Source organism: Mustelus asterias, chromosome 14, assembly GCF_964213995.1.
Source record: "Mustelus asterias chromosome 14, sMusAst1.hap1.1, whole genome shotgun sequence".
Lineage (NCBI taxonomy): Eukaryota > Metazoa > Chordata > Chondrichthyes > Carcharhiniformes > Triakidae > Mustelus > Mustelus asterias.
The window spans coordinates 29,367,731-29,392,391 of NC_135814.1; the positions used below are offsets into that span (position 1 = coordinate 29,367,731).

The following is a 24,661-nucleotide window of genomic DNA, read 5'->3' on the forward strand; positions in this document are numbered from 1 at the left end:
AAACATTAAGTGCTGGGAAAACCTCGGCAAGTCTGGCAGCATCTGTGGAGAGAGAAGCAGAGTTAATGGGCAAGATTCTCTGGCCTCCCGGTGGCGTGTTTTCCAGGAGCGAGAGACAGCACGCCTTTGGCTGGTGGTGGGATCTTCTGGTCCCGCCGCTATCAATGGGATTTGCCATTGATTCCACCCCAAGATGCCAGGAAACCCGTGGCGGGGGTGCGCCGTCGGTGGGGCCAGAAGATCCCGCCGGTGTGAAGAGCCAGAAGATTTTGCCCAATATTTGGAATCCAATATGGCTCTTCTTAAGGACTGAAGAGAGTCAGGAATGTGATGGGTTTTATGCCATTGAATAGGGGAGAAGGGGCTGGTGGAGCAGAAGAGATCAGAAGAGATCAGTTGAGGTTAGCCGGTGGGATGAGATTAAATGACAAAGATGTTATGTAACACAAGGCAGAGGAAGTGTTAATGATAGTACTAAAGACAAAGCATTGGTCCAGAGTAGGTGTTGATAGCACATTAAAGCTCAGCATTGGCTGAGAGCAATAACCTGAGAAGAAGATAGACTGGCACTTCAGGGAGAAAAATCAAAATGGAGGACAGAGTTCATGGTCCGAAGTTGTTGAACTCACCGTTGAATCCAGAAATTTGTCAAGTGCCTAATGGAAGATGGAATAATGTTCTGCTGCCAGTTTGTGTTGGGCTTTACAGTAACCTTGCAGCAGGCCAAGGACAGAAATGTGAGCATGAGAGCAAGATTGTGAGTTGAAATGGTAAGCACCTGTAGTGGCAGAGTCATACTTGTGGACTGAGCCAAGGTGTTTCCACAAAGTGGGCACCCAGTCTGTATTTTGTCTCTCCAATGTAGAGGGGACCTCATTGTGTGGAGTAAATACAGCAGACTGATTTGAAAGAAGTCTAAGTAAATCATCGCTTCACCTGAAGGAAGGAATGCTTGGGGTGAGGAGGGAGGAGGTAAAGAGGCAGCTATTATACTTCCGGAGATTGCATGGGAAGTGAATGGGGTGTTGGGGGTGATTGAGACGTGGACCAGGCTGTCGTGGAGGTAATAGCCCTTTCAGAATGCTGACCTGGGAGGGGAAGGGAAGATGCGTTTAATGGTGACATCATACAGGAGCTGATGGACAGAGTGAAGGATAATCCTTAGAGTACAGAGGTTGGTGAAGTGGGAAGTGAGGGCAAGGGGAACACTAGTGTGGTTCCAAGAGGAAGGGGAAAGGGATGGGGCAGGAGTGCAGAAAATGGGTTAGGCACGGATGAGGGCAGTGTCAACCACAGTAGGGAGAAATCCTCAGCAGAGGAAAAAGGAAGACATGTCGGAAGCAGCGCTGTGAATGAGAGCATCATCAGAACAGATGTGACAGAGAGAAACCGGGAGGATGAAATGGAGTTCTTACAAAAGCAGAGCAAGGAAGAGGTGGAGTTGAGGTTGCTGTGTGTGTCGCTGGGCATGCAACGAATAAACAGTCTATCACCAGAAATGGCAACAGAGAAGCTAAGGAAGAGAAGGGAAATGTCGGACACGGACCTTGGGACGGTAAAGGAGGGGTGAAATTAGGAACAAAATTGATTTATTCTTCCATTTCTATTTCTCATTTCCGAAGAAGAATCATATTGGCCTCTAAGCGTTAACTCTGCTGCTCTCTCCACAGATACTGCCAGCCCTGCTGCGTTTTTCCAGCACTTCCTGTTCCTGTTTCAGATTTCTCGCACCTGCAGTATTTTGCCACTATTTTATACGAACCTATTCAGTCTCTTTTCCTCATCCATCAGTTTTCCCTTCAGCTGTATTGTTTGATTCTCTTATTGTACTTGTCAACCATGCTTATGGGACATAAGATAGCTTATAGCGTACACTGCTTTGCTTTCAAAACTACTTCAGAGAAAATTGATGAGTGGGCTGATGTCAAATATCAAATTTTACACACGACAGATGGTGCATAGAAACTCCTGACATGCTCTGCGGATGGCAAGCCAAATCATTAGAAGTTCTACAAATTTATATGGACCGGTGCACTCAAGCTGCTTCTGGTTTGCTCCTTGAATCCTCTTGGCCTATAGTGTTGGGGATCTTCACAAACTCGAGGGCTCCACAAAGAGTTCACCAATATAACAATGTTGTTTGCCACTTGAAGTTCTAAAAGCAGTACTGCCTAGAGTGCTACAAACATTTTATAGGATCCTAGAATCCCTACAGTGCAGAAAGAGGCCATTTGGCCCATCGAGCCTGCGCCGACAACAATCCCACCCAAGCCCTATCTGCGTAACCCCACATGTTTACCCTGCTAATCCCCCTGACACTGAGAGACAATTTAGCATGGCCAATCAGCCTAACCCGTACATCTTTGGACTGTAGGAAGAAACCGGAGCACCCGGAAGAAGCCCGTGCAGACACAGGGAAAACGTGCAAACTCCACACAGACAGTGACCCAAGGATGGAATTGAACCCGGATCACTGGCGCTGTGAGGCAGCAGTGCTAACCACTGTGCCACCCTTTGCAATCATTTATGATTTTATTAAGCTACAAACAAAGAACAAAGAACAATACAGCACAGGAACAGGCCCTTCGGCCCTCCAAGCCCGCGCCACTCCCTGGTCCAAACTAGACCATTCTTTTGTATCCCTCCATTCCCACTCTGTTCATATGGCTGTCTAGATAAGTCTTAAATGTTCCCAGTGTGTCCGCCTCCACCACCTTGCCTGGAAGCGCATTCCAGGCCCCCACCACCCTCTGCGTAAAATATGTCCGTCTGATATCTGTGTTAAACCTCCCCCCCTTCACCTTGAACCTATGACCCCTCGTGAACGTCACCACCGACCTGGGGAAAAGCTTCCCACCGTTCACCCTATCTATGCCTTTCATAATTTTATATACCTCTATTAAGTCTCCCCTCATCCTCCGTCTTTCCAGGGAGAACAACCCCAGTTTACCCAATCTCTCCTCATAACTAAGCCCCTCCATACCAGGTAACATCCTGGTAAACCTCCTCTGTACTCTCTCCAAAGCCTCCACGTCCTTCTGGTAGTGTGGCGACCAGAACTGGACGCAGTATTCCAGATGCGGCCAAACCAACGTTCTATACATCTGCAACATCAGACCCCAACTTTTATACTCTATGCCCCGTCCTATAAAGGCAAGCATGCCATATGCCTTCTTCACCACCTTCTCCACCTGTGACGTCACTTTCAAGGATCTGTGGACTTGCACACCCAGGTCCCTCTGCGTATCTACACCCTTTATGGTTCTGCCATTTATCATATAGCTCCTCCCTACATTATTTCTACCAAAATGCATCACTTCGCATTTATCAGGATTGAACTCCATCTGCCATTTCTTTGCCCAAATTTCCAGCCTATCTATATCCTTCTGTAGCTTCTGACCCTAACCCTAACCCTAACCTTATTTTCAGGTCAAAAGCCTTAACTTAGTGGAGAACCCAGGATGTGTTTCATGCAAATATGTAAAGCGTTTTTTTCTTGGATTGTTAACATGTTATATTAAGAGCTGGTACAGAATGCTCAATTTTTCTATTTGTAATTTTTTTTGCTTCCCGATTAGTGATCTTATTTCCCCCTTGCTATTGCTGACTGGTCACTTCCTGATTTTCAATTGCAATTTGTTGATGTTTTATGAATATTAAATTTGAGGCAATCAGGTGCACACAAGACATAGAAATTTGCATATAGACAGGCATAGTAAATAGCTTCTGTGCTTTGATTAAATGGATTAGCCTGCAGTCTCAGCATCCAATTAACACAAGATATTTATGATGGGACCAATTTCCCTCTGCTTAACGTTCCCTGTGTGTCTATTCCATGGGCACTGTGGAAGGAAATATGAGCCCGAGTCCTGTCATAGTTGCTGTCTGCCTTTTGTTTGTACCTCTGGTTGTGGGTCAGAGGGGGTGAAGGGTTTGATGCATTTGAAACACATGCTAAAATTTAACTTCAGTATAAAGCAAATGTTGTCTAAAGGGCCTCTAGATCAATTTTTCTCCTCAAACGCTGGTCACAGAATGTGCAATTTTTTTAAATTCAGTCGTGGACATGGGCGTCACTGGCTGGCCAGGATTTATTGCCCATCCCTAGTTGTCCTCGAACCGCTTTCTTGAAACACTGCAGTCCACTTGTTGTGGGTTGACACACAATGCCATTAGGGAGGGAATTCCAGGATTTTGACCCAGCAACAGCGAAGGAACGGCGATTAATTTCCAAGTCAGGATGGTGAGTGGCTTGGAGGGGAATTTGCAGGTGGTGATGTTCCCATTTATCTGTTGCCCCTGTTCTTCTGGATGGAAGTGGTTGTGGTTTGGAAGGTGTTGTATAAGGGTCTTTGGTGAATTGCTGCAGTGCATCTTGGAGATAGTACACACTGCTGCTAAAGAACGCTGGTGGTGGAGAGAGTGGATGTGGTGCCAGGATGGTGTCAAGCTTCTTGAGCTGCATTCATCCAGGCAAGTGAGGAGTATTCCATCACACTCCTGACTTGTGCCTTGTATGATGGTGGATAGGCTTTGGGGAGTCAGGAGGTGAGTTACTTGCCGCGGTATTTTCAGCCTCTGACCTGCTCTTGTAGCCACTGTGTTTATGTGGCGAGTCACCAATATAAACTACACAATTTCTGATATTGGACTGCATCTGAGATCCACAGGAGGCATAATGCGGCTTCTTAATCTCCTAGCTCTTCTGCACTATGGCAGCCTTTTTGTCTCCAAAATGGCCTCCATGAATCACACATACATCAGATGCAAGCCAGGCCAGATGCCATTTTGGTGAAGGGTTTAGCATGTATGCAGGAAGTGTCCACCGAAGCAGACCCAGTAGGCAGATTGTCATGTTCATCAGTGTGTATGGCACCAGCACTGGCATTTTGGAGTCCAGTGATCTGCTCCCCAAATCTTGCATAGTTAATCATCTCCTTACCAGCAGGAAGGATCCTCCCCCAACAACACTGTTTAAAGTCATCATCAACCATGCTCAAGTTAGTTGTGAATTGGTTTCTTGTTGCAATTATAGAAGTGTTTGCTGGTTTCTAGAGTTGCGGAAGTCTCCAGGGAGTGACGTGGCAAGAATGAAGAGCTTTGTGCGAATCTTAAAGTTTCTACATAGTTTCCTCCCAAGTTTGAGTTCAGTCGGTAGCAGCTCCTCGCACTACAGCATGAGGTGAATAAATCCAGGCAACACAGAACAAGTCAAGCTAGTGAAGAGAGAGGAGAAAGAGGGGTAAAGAGAGCTCACAACAGGAAGACATATCCACCCAGGGGGCAGGATTTTCCTGTTCCCCCTCCACCGCCCCCCCCCCCCCCCCCCCCCCCCCCCGCCCCCTCAGGAGTCACAGCGGGACACGGACCATGCAAAGATCCGTTGACCTCGGGCGGGATTTTCCAGCTTTGAGGCGAGCGCAGCCAGAAAATCCCACCCAGAGTATTCATGGAGCAAATCTACCACTCAATCTCAGTGAGAAACTGTGCACTGCATTTTATGAATGATGGTCAAGATCCATCACCGGGGCCAAAAGTAGGAACCAACTGCACTTCAACCGGCAGAAAGACCGGGGCAGCATTTTGCCAAGCGGCAGTCAATTAAGAGGCTGTTATTGGCATTGACATCCAACTAAGGATGATAGCCACCCCCCACACATCACCCTCCCCCCCACCACCCCTCCAAGTGCCGCCACCCCAAGTAAAGGTGTAGTGGAGCATTGGCTGCTCTGTTACCACGGTGGCGGCTGTTGCTCTCTGGTGGAGCATCTCCATGAGCTGTGAAGTGCTCAATATGGAGAGCTCCCCACCCAGAACCTGCTCCCACCCAGAACCTACTGGGTGGTCCCCATGGTCTGCTCATCAGCCAGTGGGTCCCCCCGGCATGGCAAAATGCCAGCAGAGGTAGGAAGTGGCTCTTGATTGGCTACATAATTGGCTCAATTATCCGTCTTTGGTAACTGAGCCACAAATTTTCCCACTGCTGGCAACAGGCCATGGCAGCAGGAAAATGCTGGGTTCTCCTACCAACACCTCCCCCTGCCAGTTTTCCAGACTTCCTACTTCCCAGCCTGTCACCAAATGTGGCCGGAAAAAAGAGCCCTTTGTGTGAAATGTCTCTGCTTCACTCGGGACGACCTCACTGGAATCTGCCACCTACTTGCAGCTACAGCTACATCCTCAGAAGAGCACAAGCAGAGGTTTGCCAGTGCCTGTGAAGGGGACATTGGGCATGGACTTTGATGCATCTTGTTTCTTCCAGGCTGGAGCTACGGATGTTTGCAGCATCTTCCGGTTCACTGTCCATTGTTGCACTTTGACTCGTACTTCAAGAAATCTGAATACATTTCATTCTTCCTTGCTGGAGAGAAGTGGGTGGAATGAATGTGCAACATTGAAAGGCTAGCGGGCTTTCTCGTGCCATTGACTGCATGCACATCACTTTGCAGGTGCCACATATCAACTCTTCACAAGCATCACAACCAGAAGTAACTCTACTCCCTCAACACCCAGCTGGACATATTCAGCGGACATGCAGGCCAATGCCTTCACTCTGTGGCAGTTTTTTTAAAATCATTTGTGGGACATGGGCATTGCCGGCTGGCCAGCATTTATTGCCCATCCCTAGCTGCCCTTGAAAAGGTGGTGGTGAGCTGACTTCTTGAATTGCTGCAGTCCATGTGCTGTGGGTTGACCCACAATGTAGTTAGGGAGGGAATTCCAGGATTTTAACCCAGCAATTGTGAAGGAACGGTGATATATTTCCAAGTCAGGCCAGTGACTTGCGGGGGAACTTGCAGTTGGTGGTGTTCCCATTTATCTGCTGCTCATCTCCTAGATGGAAGTGGTTGTGGGTTTGGAAGGTGCTGTCTGAGGATCATTGATGAATTTCATGGCCCCTTTTAGCGGTCCTAACTCCTTGTTTAAGTTCTAACATGCTTTCTTTATATTCTTCGAGGGCTTGTCTGTCTTCATTTCCTAAACCTTATATCTGCCTTCTTTTTCTTTTTGACGAAGCTCACAATTTCTCTTGTCATCTAAGGTTTCCGAATCTTGCCATCCTTATCCTTCATTTTCACAAGAACATCCTAGTCCTGAACTCCAATCAACTAACCTTTAAAAGATTCCCACATGACAGGTATGGATTTGCCCTCAAACAGCCACCCCCAATCTATATTCCCCAGTTCCTGGTTAATACTGTCATAATTAGCCTTCCTGCAGTTTAATACTTTCACCCGAGGACTACTCTTATCCTTAACCACAAGTGACTTAAGTATTCTAACAATGATACATTTATTACTATGCTTTCTGTCTGTTAACCAATTCTCAATCCATGTTAGCATAGTTACCCCCAATCCTGTGCATTCTAATTTTATTTACCAAACTCCTACGTAGGACCTTATCAAAAGCCTACAGACAATCCAAATACACCACATTTGCTCCTTCTTCCTGGTCTATGCTACAACTAACATCGTCGAAAAACTCCTACAAGTTTGGCAAACATGATTTTCCTTTCATAACTCCATATTGACTTTGAACAATTTTATTTGGTTTTCCGATGTCCAGTTATCGCATCCTTTAATAATAGATTCTACCACTTTCCCTATGATGGACATCAAACCAACAGGTCAGTAGATCGCCATTCTCCCTCCTCCTCCTTTATGGAATAGTGGGGTTACATTTACTGTAAATACTGTACAAATCCTGTCATCCTGAGGAAGGACAATGGGGGGGATTTTCCTGTCCTGTCCGTCATGGGAATAGTAGCTGCAAAGGTCCATTGACCTCAAGCAGGATTTTCCAGTTTTGGGGCGAGCACGGCCGGAAAATCCCACCCAATATGTTCCATTGAACCACTGCTAACCTCCCATAGGGTGGTTCCTCAGCAACCCTGTTAACTAATTGGAGGACAATTTCTGGACTGCTGTGAGACCCTGTAAGTCTTGTTGAACACTAGTCTGAACAGCACATGATGGCAACTATCCAAGCCTCCATGAAAGCAGTCTAAGCTTTTGTAGGCAAGTTGACATGCATGACTTCAGTCTGAGCTTCCACTATAGCACCTAGACATTCAGTCATTTCTCCTTGTGCCACAATGGAAGTTAAGAGTTTGGCTATCTGATGCGGCATTACGGATTGGTCCAAAAATGTGATAATGGAGTTAGCTGGTTTGTCAGTTGCTTTCCAGTTTGAATTCTATTTGGATCTCTCTTCAAGTAACCTATGGCCTGTTCTGGTTTGAGTAAATTTCCCGCAACTTATGAGTGACTTGGATCTGTTTCTCCAAAATGTTTCTTCAAAAACTCCTTTATTTACATGATGATACATTCTAAGCTTCTAGGTAAGTACATCTCTCTCCTGTGCAGGCTATTCCATCTTTGCTTCTCAATCTCTAGCACGTGACTGCTGATATTACTGTTGCATAATCATACACATCACTATCTCATTGCCATAACAGTCAACCTATAATCCCACATCAGCCACCACCTACAAGGTGAGAGGGTGGACTCCAATCTCTGTACAAAACCCTTTGCAAAATTAATGCCAGTCTCCTTGACATTGACCAAAGGTCTATTGCCAGACCTGTCAGTGCATTCAATATTTCATTGTGTATATCCATCAGCCTTCTTCTGTAGGCCATCCCAGTAAAAGTCCTCATCTGAATCCAGTGCGGCAGAACATTTGAGCGACCTCATCCGCCAGTGAGCTGGTACATATGGTACCCTTGCCCCTTTCCCTAGCTCCAGGCCACAGGTGCCCAGTGTCTCACCCGTGCAGATCCCAAATCTAAACTATCCTCTAATGCACACACCCGATTTTACCATTTGGAGTCTAAGGGCCGGATCCGGGCGTAATGCAGATCCGAGGCCGGAATCGTCTTTACAGCGCGCCCATACGCTTTTTGCCGGCTCCAGTCCGATCTGCGCAGTGGGCGGGGCTTAGCGCTACCAAAGCGATCGGAGCTCTGAACTGCGCAAGCGCAGTTCGAAAAAAAATCTGAAGCAGCGTGCCCAGGCGTGAAAGGAAAAAACAGCAGAGAGAGCAGAGAGGGGGGGGGGGGGGGAGGATGAGGAGGAGGATGGACTTGGGAGAATCTTGCAAACTGAAAATAATGTAGCGTCTTCTTTGTGCTGCCTAATTATCTATGGGAAAGGTAATTAAACTACAGTGTCCTAGTGAGCAATTAGTGACCTGTATAATACATTTGTGATCTGTAACTGGGTTGTTGATGTCCCTGTAGCCATGAGCCAGGTGCTCAAATGTTCAGAGTCATGTGGTGAACTTGGAAGAATTGTCCCCGTGGTGGAACTTGGTTGGAAATAAGATTCAAGGAGATTACTAAATCTGGGAAATCAACCATAGTGAAAAGAAGTTTGTATTGGCAACTCTTCTCTCTCATTCCATGGCAGATGTGCCCCTACTTATGAATGTGATTTGCATGGGCAACGTTGGGTGCAGCTACTCTGCCTCTGGAGCAGCCTTGGATCCTTTCTTTCATCTTGTTTTCACCTGAACATTGCACAGAATTAGAGGAATTCCCTTTGGAAGATAATGTCAAAATTATAATCGCAGGAACTAAAAACCTGACAGTCAAAAATTTGGGAAAATATTTCAAAATATATATCCCCCCATCCATATTTTGAAATATTTTCCCAAATTCTTGACTGTCAGGTTTTTAGTTCCTGCGATTATAATTTTGACATTATCTTCCAAAGGAAATTCCTCTAATTCTGTGCAATGTTCAGATGTAAACAAGATGAAAGAAAGGATCCAAGGCTGCTCCAAAGGCAGATTAGCTGCTCCCAACGTTAACTGCACCCAATGTTCCCGAAAACGGGTGCAAATCTTTGGTAACATCGGGCCCAAAGGATGGGAATTTCCAGCTGCATTCCACTCAAGACCAGAAAATGCTGCTCAAGGCCAACAGATCTTTGCATGGTCCATATCCCGCCTGCTACGATTCCCATGGCGGGTGGGACGGGAAAATCCCGCCGCCCATTGTATCATTATCTAAGCTAGTGACTGCGAGTGTGAAAGAAAGTGATGGTATTCTTCCTCTTCATAGCTTCCTTCCTGCTCTTCCACCACTACCTCGCCAGGTTGCAGCTGCTGGGTGAAGGGGGAAGGGCACATGAATAGAGTTATAGTGAACGGAAGAGGGAAAGCAAAAGGTGCATGCTTAGACCTTCCACAGCTTGGAAATCAGAAGAAATGATGGGATGAGGGAGAAGTGGGATGTGGGATTAGGTATGAGAATATCATCATTCTTGTTGGATTCAGTCCTGCTGCTGGCCACTGCCTCAGTCATGGACGCACCACTGAAGGTGACCACCGTTTCCTCTATTAGAGTAAAAACATGCAGCCATACCTGTCCCGGTTAGATTCCGGCCCGTTATATGCCATCTTATTCTGCAAGGGAGAGGTGGGCCTGTCATGTTGAATAGTTGGCAGTGTGTACAAGCTGTGCAATGTACATGTGATTTGCGCAGCAGTTCTAAGTGTGTGAGGGTGAAATGAAGCAATGAATGTGAAGTGTGAGACCTGCTTGTTGGTGGGTGAATGATGGGGGTGTGGTCATTGAGCTATATATAAGGCTGGTGGTGCCATTAGTGGGATTTGGCGTTTGATCTGACCACTCAAACGAGGACAGTGATTTTTTTTGGCTACTGCATCCATGTCTTTGGGGCAGGACTCCTAGCATTGAACACCCAGGCTATCTGGTCCCACTACCTTTACAAAGTTTGACTGGGGGTCCTCCTAGCTCCCTGCAGATGAATGACCTTTAAGATGGATGCCTTTAAGAGGCACAGGCTGGCTTTATGCAGCACAGGTGGCCTTTTATCCATGCAGGTATGATAATTTTTCACCTTCTGGTCATGCATGCAGCCAGTCAACAGCATGCTTAGTGCTGTCTGGCACACTGTCATCGTTTTATAGAATCATAGAATCCCTACAGTGCAGAAGGAGGCCATTTGGCCATCAAGTCTGCGCTGACAACAATCTCAACCAAGCCCTATCCCCGTGCCCCCACATATTTACCCTGCTAGTCCCCCTGATGCTAAGGGGCAATTTAGCATGTCCAATCAACCTAACCTGCATATCTTTGGACTGTCGGAGGAAACTGGAGCACCCGGAGGAAACTCACACAGACATTGGGAGAATGTACAAACTCCAGACAGTGACCCAAGCCCGGAATAGAACTCGGATCCCTCGCATTATGAGGCAGCAGTGTTAACCATTGTGCCACCACGCCTTCCATTTAACTTGGAAGGCAGCACAAAGTTTGCATGCTACCTGCATTGGAGCAAGACCACAGCATAATCCTATATTGTGAACCCTGCACCTATATTCAGGCCCTGTCCAATTTTGCAGACAGTGTTCAAAAAGGACAAGCAACAACTTGTATTTGCACTGGCAAAACAAACAATTGAGATTTGCACATGTTACGATTCTAGTTGATGTTACCACTGGATGGAAATTTCCGAGAATGGAACTCTAGCTCAAAAGACCACAGCTTTAACTTTTATTTTGGAAAGCATGGGGGAATGGAGTCATTGGACTGCCAATTAGCTTTTAACAGCAAAAAAAGTGTGAAAATTTGACTACAATACAATATTCACTCACTCTCACTTATCTCTACAAATGCACTCAGAGTTTAAGGATAACACAGGTTACAAGGTATATCTTATGTTATAATGTTCTCAGTAAATGCACAGTCCCTATAACTCAACAGGCTACCTATGGTCAGACAACACCCCACTCTGAAAACAAGTGGTAGATGCCACCCAATTGAACTTTTGTGAATTTCTCTTCAACTCCTCCCAGATGATTATTACACTGTGAGCCAACTGATCCCACTGGACTCCAGCTGCCCCATGAGTGTTTACAAACACCACTCTGAAAAGGCACACCTTAGAATCTCCTTACAAACAATGCTTTCTCTCAGCTGTTTTCAGCAAGGATCCAACTCCAGGATTTCCAACTGTCCTTTCAGCATTCCTTTGTCTTGAATTGCCACCTGCAGTCAAGCTTCCATGCACAAAACCTCTCTCCAGCCACCAACTGCTTAACAATTGCTTCATCTATTGCTTCACAGGCTGAAGAAAGATATCACTAACCTGTAGGATTACTTCAACTATCTTGAGATTCTCATTAGCCAACTTCACCAGGTCTTCACTTTTCAGTTCTGGCTTTAACTTCAAGAAACAGTATCCTGTTCCAGTTCCACTTCCTCTTTGTTCCTTTAACTTCAAACCTCCTGAAGCTCTCTTCATTCCTTGGGTTCTAGAACTAACTGTTCTTTCGTTCCTGGAACTTGGTTTTTGTCCATTACTCAATTATTCTGCTTCTGCTTTTGGCAGAGCTGAGACCATCCCGAGAGCAAGATTCTGGCCGAACATCTCTGTCCACCTGCCCTTTCACCCAGTAGTTCTGACATTTGTTTCCTGTCCATCATTCCATGACCTGAATTAGCTGCTAAGCTCCTTCAAGCTGTGGCTTAACTCGTGTTTTCCATAGTTGCAGCATTTCCTTATTCTATGCCTCAGCTATTGAAGACAAGTATCCTGTGTACCTTGTCCACCATCTTAACTACCTGTCAAGCTACCTTCAGGAAATCTGTGGAAATACACCCCTAAGACCCCTATGTTTCTCCACATTTCTCATTATCCTTGAATATTGTTTTACCTTCTTAACTTCTTCACCCCACACTTCTCCAGACTGAACTCTGTCCGCGACTGTTTTACCCACAAGTCGCTCTCAGCGGTATCTTCCTGTGGTGTACAGCTTTCTTCTTCATCATATTTATGATGTGGAGATGCCGGCGTTGGACTGGGGTAGGCACAGTAAGAAGTTGTGAGACTTCTTACTCATCATATTTCGTCTGCAAACTTCCAAATGATGCCCCATATATTCAAATTGAAATCACTGCTATATACCACAAAAAGTGAGCCCTGCAGAACATCACTAGAAACAGCCTTCCAATCACAAAAACACCCACTGGCCATTAGATTATTCTTTGTTTCCTGCTCTGAGCCAACTTTTATTTACTGATACCCAGCAAATCAAAGCCTGGATCCTTCGTCTCAAATTTAAAGCGATTGTATAATTCATGATATTTAAATTCGAGAAAGATTTACACCATCACATTTTTTGACGTTTTTATGCAGACAATGGGGGCGATTCTCCCAGCCCGCCGTGCTGCTCGAGCAGCGCAATGAGCCAGGAGACATCAGCGGAGGTCATTTCGCGGGCTGGCCGCAGGGCGCCACGGCTGCCTCACGTCTCTGATTTTTGGAGTCAACAGCTCCGCGTTGGAAATCAGCATGGAGCTGATTTCAGTATTTCAATGAGGAATAGCATCTGATTAGCAGGCCCGTGACTGTGCCCACTAGCATCTCTCCAGGCGGGTCTATTACTGCTCTCCACGAACAGGGAACTGGTGGCCCGACCCCGTTGGAGGGAAGGGAAGCCATTGAGACCCCCCTAGGACGTTAGGGTAATGGGGGGGTTGCCTCCTGGGCAGTGCCAGCCTGGGCCCCCTTTTGTGGTACCATGCAGTACCTTGTCAAAGGCGTTGCTAAAATCCATGTAGACAACATCAACTGCACTGCCCTCATCTACCTTCTTAGTTACCCCTTCAAAAAACTCAATCAAATTTGTGAGACATGATTTTCCACTCACAAAGCCATGCTGACTGTCCCTAATCAGCCCTTGCGTCTCTAAATGCCAGTAGATCCTATCTCTCAAAATACCTTCCAACAACTTAGCCACCACAGATGTGAGGCTCACTGGCCTGTAGTTCCCAGGCTTTTCCCTGCAGCCCTTTTTAAACAAAGGCACCTCACTTTCTTGCATGCTATTCAGACAAAGCCCACCGTTCATAGAGAAGGAAATGAGAGTGCAGAATGTAGTGTTACAGTCATAGCTAGGGTGCAGAGAAAGATCAACTTAATGCAAGGTAAGTCCATTCAAATGTCTGACAGCAGCAGGGAAGAAGTTGTTGACCTCAGACTTTTGTATCTTTTTTCTGACGGAAGAAGGTGGAAGAGAGAATGTCCAGGGTGCGTGAAGCTCTTAATTATGCTGGCTGCTTTGCCATGGCAGTGGGAAGTGTAGACAGAGTCAATGGATGGGAGGCTGGTTTGCGTGATGGATTGGGCTACATTCACGACCTTTTGCAGTTCCTTGCGGTCTTGAGCAGAGCAGGAGCCATACCAAGCTGTCAACAACCAGAAAGAATGTTTTCTATGGTGCATCTGTAAAAGTTGGAGGGAGTTGTAGCTGACATGCCAAATTTCCTTAGTCTTCTGAGAAAGTAGAGGCGTTGGTGGGCTTTCTTAACTATATTGTCAGCATGGGGGGACCAGGACAGGGTTGTTGGTGATCTGGACACCTAAAAACCTGAAGCTCTCGACCCTTTCTGCTTCATCCCCATTGATGTGGACAGGGGCATGTTCTCCTTTACGTTTCCTGAAGTTGATGACAATTTCCTTCGTTTTGTTGACATTGAGGGAAGATTATTGTTGCCGCACCAGTTCACCAGATTCTCTATCTCATTCCTGTACTCTGTCTCGTCATTGTTTGAGTGACTGCCGTTGATTTAAAGCAATGCCACACCTTTGCATTCAAGGTTGTCATTTGCTAATACATTCAATACTGCTTAAACTCAGAGAGAAACAAGTGGTTGGAGTTAAATCAGATTAGTGACTTACAGCAATTTTCTATTTTTGCCATTAGAGGGAGTATAGGAGTTGTGCTGCCCTATGAACTGTGTTGATGACTGGAAATACTCAGAAAGAAAATTGTTAAGAAACATTCAGCCCTGTTCATTGTTTATTATTTTCTTTTTGCTTCTTTAGCCATTACAAAGAATGTGTGACAGTGAGCACAGTGCATCACATTTGTGCAATGTGCATTAATCTTAATAACATTTATGTGGATTTCAAAGAAATGGATGCAAGTGACATATTCCAGACATACTTCAAATTGAATGGGAAGGAACATCTTGAGCACGAAAAATTTGTTCAATCTATTTGTCGTTGATCTTAGCATCAGGTGACACACTGTGTGTGTTCTCCACGTATACTTGAGATTCAAATAAACCTTGTAAATTCATAGAAATCATAGAAACCCTACAGTACAGAAAGAGGCCATTCGGCCCATCGAGTCTGCACCGACCACAATTCCACCTAGGCCCTACCCCCATATCCCTACATATTTACCCACTAATCCCTCTAATCTACGCTTCCCAGGACACTAAGGGACAATTTTTTGGCATGGCCAATCAACCTAACCTGCACATCTTTGGACTGTGGGAAGAAACCGGAGCACCCGGAGGAAACCCACACAGACATGAGGAGAATGTGCAAACTCCACACAGACAGTGACCCAAGCCAGGAATCGAACCCAGGTTCCTGGAGCTGTGAAGCAGCAGTGCTAACCACTGTGCTACCGTGCCGCCCTTATTCCTTTAGAAGTACTAAAGCGGCGGCACGGTAGCACAGTGGTTAGCACTGCTGCTTCACAGCTCCAGGGTCCCGGGTTCGATTCCCGGCTCGGGTCACTGTCTGTGTGGAGTTTGCACATTCTCCTCGTGTCGGCGTGGGTTTCCTCCGGGTGCTCCGGTTTCCTCCCACAGTCCAAAGATGTGCGGGTTAGGTTGATTGGCCAGGTTAAAAAATTGCCCCTTAGAGTCCTGGGATGCGTAGGTTAGAGGGATTAGCGGGTAAAATATGTGGGGATAGGGCCTGGGTGGGATTGTGGTCGGTGCAGACTCGATGGGCCGAATGGCCTCCTTCTGCACTGTAGGGTTTCTATGATTCTATGATACTCAATGTATCTTTCTGCTAATCTTGCAGCCCATTGTGTGTAGTGGGCTTAATATTTGTTCATCTTTGTTACACCTTTTCTGGTCTCCTTTCCTTTGTTTCAGAAATTTTTACTAACCATTTAAGAAGCTTTCAATAGGGGCGGCACGGTGGCACAGTAGTTAGCACTGCTGCCTCACAGCCCTAGGGACCTGGGTTCGATTCCCGGCTTTGGTCACTGTATGGAGTTTGCACGTTGTCTGTGTGGGTTTCCTCCGGGTGCTCTGGTTCCCTCCCACAGTCTGAAAGACGTGCAGGTTAGGTGCATTGGCCATGCTAAATTCTCCCTCAGTGTACCCAAACAGGCACCGGAGTCTGGCGACGAGGGGATTTTCACACTAACTTCATCGTAGTGTTAATGTAAGCCTACTTGTGACACTAATAAATACAATTTAAAAAGAATATCACGTGAATACAAGGTGAAGAGATTTATTTCAAAAACATTAAATTCCATAACTATCAATATATAAAGTTTATTATAAATGCTAAATGCGTTTAGGTATTAGTTGTCCAGATCACGTCCCAAAATTATGATAAAATCTATGACTTGTACTCTTTCATGATAGACCAAAAATCAAATTAAACTGATTGTTATTCAAAGATTAAGTGCTGACTTTGAGATTAGCCTGACATTATTTTATGACTCATGCAATATTCATGCAAAGTTACGCTATCGAGTCAATCACCAGATGATGCTGTATGCACACATGGGGTAGAGATTCCGTTTTGGATGTGTGGTGAACCACTGTAGTATTGTCTGTTTGTGTGATATGCCTGGGCACGCCCCTGCTGCCTCAATCCGGGACTCCGCCCTTCTCTGGGTATAAAGGCGACTGCTCTCCGCCCCTTTTAGCCTCAGTCCGGATTAGCTATCGGTTCGGGTGTGCTCCAATTCTTTCGTAAATAAAAGCCTGTTATTTCGCAACAACGAGTCTTTGCGTAATCAATGGTGCATCAGGATGCTGTTGGAAATTTGTGCCCAGGATGGGCTCAAAATTGTGCTGCTTAGGATTTCAAGATTCCACTAAAATATATTTGCATGATCACAATTGTACAATCTATCATGAAACAGTACAGTCAGGCAGTGCAATAGAAAGCAATTGTTCATTATTCTCTTCCCATTGCAAAGTATTCCTTGATGTATTTAACAATGGTGACCACAAGGAGTTTTACTGACACAACTGAAAATGGATTTATTCACAAAAATAAACATTTTTAACCAATGCATCCAACTCCCTGCTTGTGCACAACCTGATTTCAAATCACGGAAAAAGATTTCAAAAAAAGTTTATTCATTCGTCGCAAGTAAGGCTTACGTTAACACTGCAGCGAAGTTCCTGTGAAATTCCCCGAGTCACCACCATACCAGCACCCGTTCGGGTCAATGCACCAAACCATCACGTCTTTCAGATTGTAGGAGGAAACCGGAGCACCGGAGGAAACCCACGCAGACACGGGGAGAGCATGCAAACTCCATACAGACAGTGACCCAAGCCAGGAATCGAACCCGGGTCCTTGGCGCTGTGAGGCAGCAGTGCTAACCACTGTGCCACCATGCCACCCCACATGCCAAAACATACTGAACCAGTTACAAGTGTACACTAATCAGTTTCTTTGTGAATGAAATATTTTAAACCTTGTCTACTGCTGCCTATGCTGCAAAGGGTATGACCTCAAGTTGAAGACCCTTCCCTAACAAATGCAGCGGATGGGACTTTCATAATTTTTACTGGGAGCACAACCCAGTGTTATGTTATGATCCTGGTGAATTGAATCTTGAAACATGTAAAAGATTGTGAAAAACATGTTTACATGTTTAGTCGATTCCACCCACTTTGTGCCAACATTAACAAGCAAAAATTCAACCCCATTATTCATTTCACCCACTTCATGGTTATAATGCAAAGCAGTACAAACAACATTAGTCTAAGTAAAAATGTGTGTTTTGTACAAATTGATTTGAAGAAGGAATAGGTGCAATGGAGCATTCCATTTAACATTGAAAATATACACTGTAAAGATTAACTACATAAGTTGACCCATAGAACCATAGGACAGGACTTTCCGGCTGAGCTTGTCCCAGGACCGGAAAATCCCGCCTGAGGTCAACGGACCTTTGCATGGTTCTGTCCCGTCCACTGCAATTCCCATGGTGGGCAGGATGGGAAAATTCCACCCTGTTGGTGGGGTTTCCGATGTGGCCGGTGCTGCCGAAACTTCAGACAATACAAGACTCACAAGCCAGTGTCTCAGTTTAAAGGCATTATTTAACCAGCAGCTGTTAGGAGAAATCATCAAAGGGTCAGAGCAGCCCTGAGATAGAGCAACTCGACCTCTCCAATGAAATCTGACATATACAATTCAAAACAGATCAATTTTTTATTTTTCTTATTAATTACTCCCACCTTTCATTAGCTTTAAATCAACCATCTTTAATATACATAAATCAACAATAATACCTGTCATATTCCTTAGCCAATCGCATCTTACCCTCTGGCATAATAGCATTTTATTAGTCCATAGAATCCGGAAGCTAACTCCTGTCTTGGCTGACCCCACTTCCCTTGTTGCCTAGTAACCTCAGATGCTAGCCCAAAGTTCAGATGAATGTTCCCATGAGATTCCTTATAGGTCACTGCCAAACCAGATTAACACATGGCTCCATGTCTGGGCATGTATTCATCTTATCTGGACAGTGAATAAACCCTATTCATGAAATATGATTAAGTGTTCTAAATGTTCTCTAAATGTTTTTTATATTGAATTCAAATTCTACCATCCGCCATGGCTGGATTCGAACCCGGGTCCCCAGAACATTAGCTGAGTTGCTGGATTAATAGCCTAGCAATAATACCATTTGGTCATCGTCTCCCCTTACAAACCCTTAGAATCCCTACACTGTAGAAGGAAGCCATTCAGCCCATCGAATTTGCACCGACTCTCGGAAGAGCATCTTACCCAGGCTATATTCTGCACAACTTCGATATCTATGATAAAATCCTTCAATCTATGAGCCATAGGAAAGAACCAGCATCTAATTGCCAACAAAGTTCAAGCTCAACTAATCTTGATGAATTATTGAGTGTGATTAACTGGAGAAGATCTTTATCTGGTAAAGACAGTAAGAAATGCAAGTCCCAATATTCCCTTTTTTTACTGACAGTGTTGTTCTCTGATTTTAATTAAATGGGTTGTGCTGCAAAGGAGAAACTGCTGAATAACCCGAAACAACAAAGTCAATGGAAGTATTATTAGTCCATCTAACAACCATGTCTGTTGCTGCAATAGATAATACTTGACAAGATTTAAATTTGCTTCAGTTTTGACAAATATATTGTGGCACTATCCCACTAAATTGTGTGAGCTTTAGCCAAGGCAACTGCCAAAGCACCAAAGTGATTGATAGCCTTGAATTGTGTGTAGAATTTCCATTTAATCTGTTGAGGTATAATAAACATTCTAGAATCTTTTCTGCTGAATAGAAACATAGAAAATAGGTGCAGGAGCAGGCCACTCGGCCCTTCAAATCTGCACCACCATTCAATATGATCATGGATGATCATGCACTTTCAGTATCTCACTCCCACTTTCTCTCCATACCCCTGCATCCCTTTAACTGCAAGGGCCACATCCAGCTCCCACTTGAACATATCTAACGAACTGGCCCCGACAGTTTTCTGTCATAGAGAATTCCACAGATTCACAACTCTCTGAGTGAAGAAGTTCTTCCTCATCTCAATCCTGAATGGCTTATCCCCTTATTCTTAGATTGTGACCCCTAGTTCTGGATTTCCTCAAAGTCGGGAATATTCTTCCCATATCTAGCCTGTCCAGTCGCATCAGGATTTTATTTGTCCCTATGCGATCCCCTCTCATTCTTCTAAATTACAGTGAGTACAAGCCCAGTCGATCCAGCCTCTCTTCATATGTCAGTCCTGCCATTCTGGGAACCAGTCTGGAGAACTTTTGCTGGACTCCCTCAATAGCGTGAGTGTCCTTCCTCAGACTTGGAGACCAAAACTGCACACAATACTCAAGGTGTGGCCTCACCAAGGCCCTGTATAAGTGCAGCAAGCTATCCCTACTCCTATACTCAAATCCTCTTGCTAGGAAGGCCAGCATGCCATTAGCTTTCCTCACTGCCTCCTCCAGGAGTGACATCCAGGAGTACCTGCATGCCATCCTTCAGCGATGACACCCAGGTCATGTTGCACTTCCCATTTTCCTAAACCACCACCATTCAGATAATAATCCTTCTTCCTGTTTAAGAGGACAAACACGTTGATTTAAACCAATGATATTCTAAGTCATCCTAAAAATCTTGCTGACTTTCCATTAGTGTAGTGGAGTGGAGGGCACTTATCATTAGTGAAAAGACACAATTATCTCATTTCTTTTGTCTTTCATCCAAACTATTCTACATTTATAAGCAATTTTATTTTTTCGCTTGATAATATTTTAATAATGATGATAATGTTTTATGAAGCATCACAAATAATTAGCTGCTAGGACTCTCACATCTAAATCAGCAGCTTTGTGGGTTCAGGTCCCACTCCAGAAATTATCTACATGCTGACACTTCAGAATTGAGAGGAGAAAAGAAAAACTCATATTTATGTTTTCACCTTTCAAAACCTGCGAACATCCCAAAACCTTTTACAGCTCAATGACAGCAACCTAGCAAATGGACCTTTCTGAATGCCCATTTTTTATCTGTGCTTGAGTTACCCAATCTGCACCAGGCCCAAATCCCACCCCTCTCTACTTCCGGGGTTGCCCATCCCAACTCCCATTCTAGGCTGCTCCCTGGTTGAGCCAGAAATTCCCGTGTCTCTGTGTACCCAAACCCGGGAGCAAAAATCTGGGCTTTTAAGTCAATGCACCATTTGTCCGTTCAGGTGGAAACTTGAGGGCTGCTCACATTTATTCATGGTGGTGTGTTACAGTCCATTCAGGAAGTCCGAGTTGAGGTGGCAACATGCATGTTCATGAACCTGATTATGTTGTTAGCGAGGGGCAAGGAAAATTGGAGATCACAATCTCTCCAGTGAGATTTGCCATTTCTGGCTTTTGCTGAATCTTAAGCCTCCTCTGACGATCTCACAGACGAAGAGTGCAGGCTCAAGATCCCGCCCACAATATCGATATTTAAGCTGGTGGATTCAACTGTGAGATCAAGTGGTGGCATTTCTTCATCACCACTGCCATTCTGCCTTTCCACTACCCACTGGCCAGGAGGCAGTCCTTGGATATCTGAGAGGGGACAAGCACAAGGGCACAGGTTGTGGTATGGGCGGTGTGGGAAAGCAAGAGGAGCACGCTTACACCATATGCAGCTTGTTAATCAAAAGAGTGTGTGATAAGGGGCAAGTCTGGTGTGAAAGATAGGATAAGCTAGGAGCATAATATCACCCTTGATGCTCTCAGCCCCCATCACTGTCAACAACCTCAGTAATAGCCACTTCAGTTATGACATGAGTTGGTTCCTCCAGGGCGTAAGCACATGCAACCCTGGCAGTCCACATTTGGTTCGCTCCCGCTGCTTCAGGTGATGCTCCATCATGTCCTGCAGGGAAATACTCCACAATAAGGGTGGGACAATATGTTTTTGTGATGTGGTTGAATAGCTGGCCAATTGGACAAGCTGTGGGATGTGGCTTTGAGGCTTGTAGCATTGTTAAGTGCCTGAGGTTTGGGGAAGCTATTGATTTGATTAATACACTGTTGTTAGGTGAGCAATGTGGGCATGATGCACTGAGCAGTGTGTGAGGCTGAGGGTGGTGCAGTTGATAGGATCTGGCATCCGGAGATGAATTCACTGACCTTGACCACTTGCACGGGGTAATTAAATTTCTTGTGGTACCTCATCCCAGAACTCAAAGACAGACTTCTGAAATTAACCGCCACAGCTATTTTATCCAACTGCCTTCTGAGAGTTTGTATGGAGGGCCTCCTGACCCTGTGCAGTTGGATTACACCTCTCCTCTGCACCTCCCCGACCAGTGTCAGAGAATCTTCAAGCCCACTCTCTGCCAGTTTTGCATCTTTCCCAGGTCAAACTCAGTGTACAATGACTTGCAGCACCTACACCAGCCGAAATGCCACCTACCCCTTAAAAGCTGCAAGCTGTTGTTAAGTAGTGCAAGCGAACTTGAACTTTATGGAATCATAGAAACACTACAGTGCAGAACGAAGCCATTTGGCCCATCGAGTCTGCACCAATGACAGAACATCCTTCCCAGGCCCTATCCCCATAACCCCACATATTTACCCCATTAATCCCCCTAACCTGCACATCTTTGGATGCTGAGGGGCAATTTAGCTTAGCCAATCAACCTAACCTGCACATCTTTGGACTATAGGTGAACTGTGGGTGACTGTGGGAGGCAATGGCCTAGTGGTAATATCGCTAGACTATTAATCCAGAAAACTCAGCTAATGTTCTGGGAACCTGAGTTCGAATCCCGCCATGGCGGAGGGTGGAATTTCAAGTCAATAAAAAATATATCTGGAATTAACGATCTACTGATGACCACGAAACCATTGTCAATTGTCGGGAAAACCCATCTGGTTCACTAATGTCCTTTAGGGGAGGAAACCTGCTGTCCTTACCTGGTCTGGCCTATATAAGACTCCAGAGCCATAGCAACTGCCCTCGGGATGGGCACTAAATGCTGGCCAGCCAGCGATACCCATGTCCCACGAATGAATTTTTAAAAAGAATACCGGAGTACCCGGAAGAAACCCATGCAGACATGTGGAGAACATGCAAACTCCTCACAGATGGTCCCCCAAAGCTGGAATTGTTGCTATGAGGCAGTAGGGCTAACCACCGTGCCGCCATGCCGCCCAACTTACGCGGGCCTCTCACAGTTTTGTAGTGACCATTCAGTGTGCAGACTCTCAAGCATACTTAGTGTTGACTGCAACGTTTCTGGCTCAGTGAATTTCAGTGGGACCAGAAGGTGCTGAAAAGTTACTCAAACCTCATAGATAAACCAGCAGACTCTGATGTAGTTTACACCCTAAGTCCCTGAGAGTAGCTAGAGGAGGAAAAATAAATGTTCCAATAACAGTCTCTCAAAATTCTGTGGAAAGGAAAATGGTTCCAGAGGATTGAAGGATAGTTATAAATTTGACACCTTTCTTTGCGAAAAAAAGATACAGGGATTATGCCAGGAAATAATGTGACAGTTAGCCTTATTGCAGCTGTTATAGTTTATAATAATACAGCTTTAGATGACAGGAGTTAATCGAGGCCAGGCGGCTTGGACTTCTGAAGGGAAGATCATACTTGACTAATTTTGTAGAATATTTTGTAAAAAGCAGCAGAGGATAGAAATTCAATGGATGTGACTTGCATAGATTTGGGCGGGCAGTAGTGAGGGAGAATCAAACATTTGATATGTGACCATGCTGGGGATCCGATTGCAAAGATAATGGTACAAGCAGTTAAGAAGACCTTGGCCAAATGCGTAGAGAAAAGGTTGGAGGTCAGAAAGCCATGGCTGCCAGTAAAAAAATAATGATGCATGGTATTCCACAGGGATCGGTCCTGACGCACTACTAGTTATGTACATAAATTATCTGGCAACCAGGACCAAGTGAGGATATTAAAATTTGCTGATAACACAAAATTGGGAGGAATAGCAGATTGCACCGAGTACCATCAAAAACCTCAGAAAAATCTAAGGAGGCAACCAGAGGACATAAATAAGCTCGCTGGACAGGTGTGTGCCAGATGCTGTTCAGGATGGAGAAAGGTGCAGTAATTTTAGAAGTAAAATAGGGAAAGCAAGTAAACCTTAAATGGCGAGATTTTAAACAGAATGGCAGAGTAGAGAGATATTAATGTGTAGATACACAGGTCACTAAGATGGCAATACAAGCAGATGCAAACATTAAAAATGTAAACAGGAGCTTTGGTTTTCTTAGAAGCATAAGATTGCAAAGCAATGCTGAACCTATGGAAGACCTTGCATACAATTTTTAACATTCCATTATAAGAAGGATATAAATGAAATGGAAAAATCACAACATGTATTCAATCGGGGTTACAGTGCCCTGAGATAGTTTACAACCACCTGGGACCACAGTTCAACATCTCATCTGAAAATGGACATTTCCAGCATTGCGGTTGCATTGTAATGTCAGCCTGGGCACCGTGGTCAAACTGTAGCGCAGGGTCTGAACCCAGAGGTGACTCAGAGGTGAACGTGCGACCAACTGAGTCAAGCTGAGACTGTGGCATGATGCAAAATTCTGAGTACTTTTGTGTTGTAAGCTCATTCCTACTAGGAACTGATTAAAGATTGCTGAAACCCATTTCACATGGAGCGGTTACAATCAGCAGAGAGAGAGAGACTTTCATCCCATCAGCGTGAGCTGAATTCAAAGTCAGACCATCGAAAGGAAGACACCCTCTTTTGCCACTTATCCCTATTCTGCACTGCTTCAGCACTATAGACACACTGCTGCAGTGTAACTGAATAACACTCAGCCCGCTCCCGACATTTTAATGATTGCCTTTGACATTTTATAAAAGCAATCTGTGGCGCTTAATGGCTTCACAGTCTTATTCCGTATGCTGTATATTATTCTGGGAGAGTTGCAGCCTCTCAGTACAACGCACCGTGATGTTCACTTGAAGACATTAATCTTTGTTGCTTATATTTATTCACGTCACCTGGTTTTGTTTTTATGTACACCATCGCCTTCGAAGTTTCTCTTTGTTCCTCCTTGATTTCCTCTTTCTTTTGATGAGGCTATATTTATTTGCTTGTGTACAAAGA

General features: G+C 45.0%; 1 protein-coding gene across 1 annotated transcript in view; it reads left to right on the forward strand.

Moving 5' to 3' along the window:
- Nucleotides 1-1,402: 1,402 nt before the first annotated feature.
- LOC144504129 (neurexophilin-2-like) overlaps nucleotides 1,403-24,661 on the forward strand; it is a 28,891-nt gene continuing 5,632 nt past the window's right edge. The window contains exon 1 of the mRNA XM_078229304.1: nucleotides 1,403-1,555. Coding sequence (XP_078085430.1) covers nucleotides 1,403-1,555 — 153 coding nt within the window. The remainder of the gene's footprint in view (nucleotides 1,556-24,661) is intronic.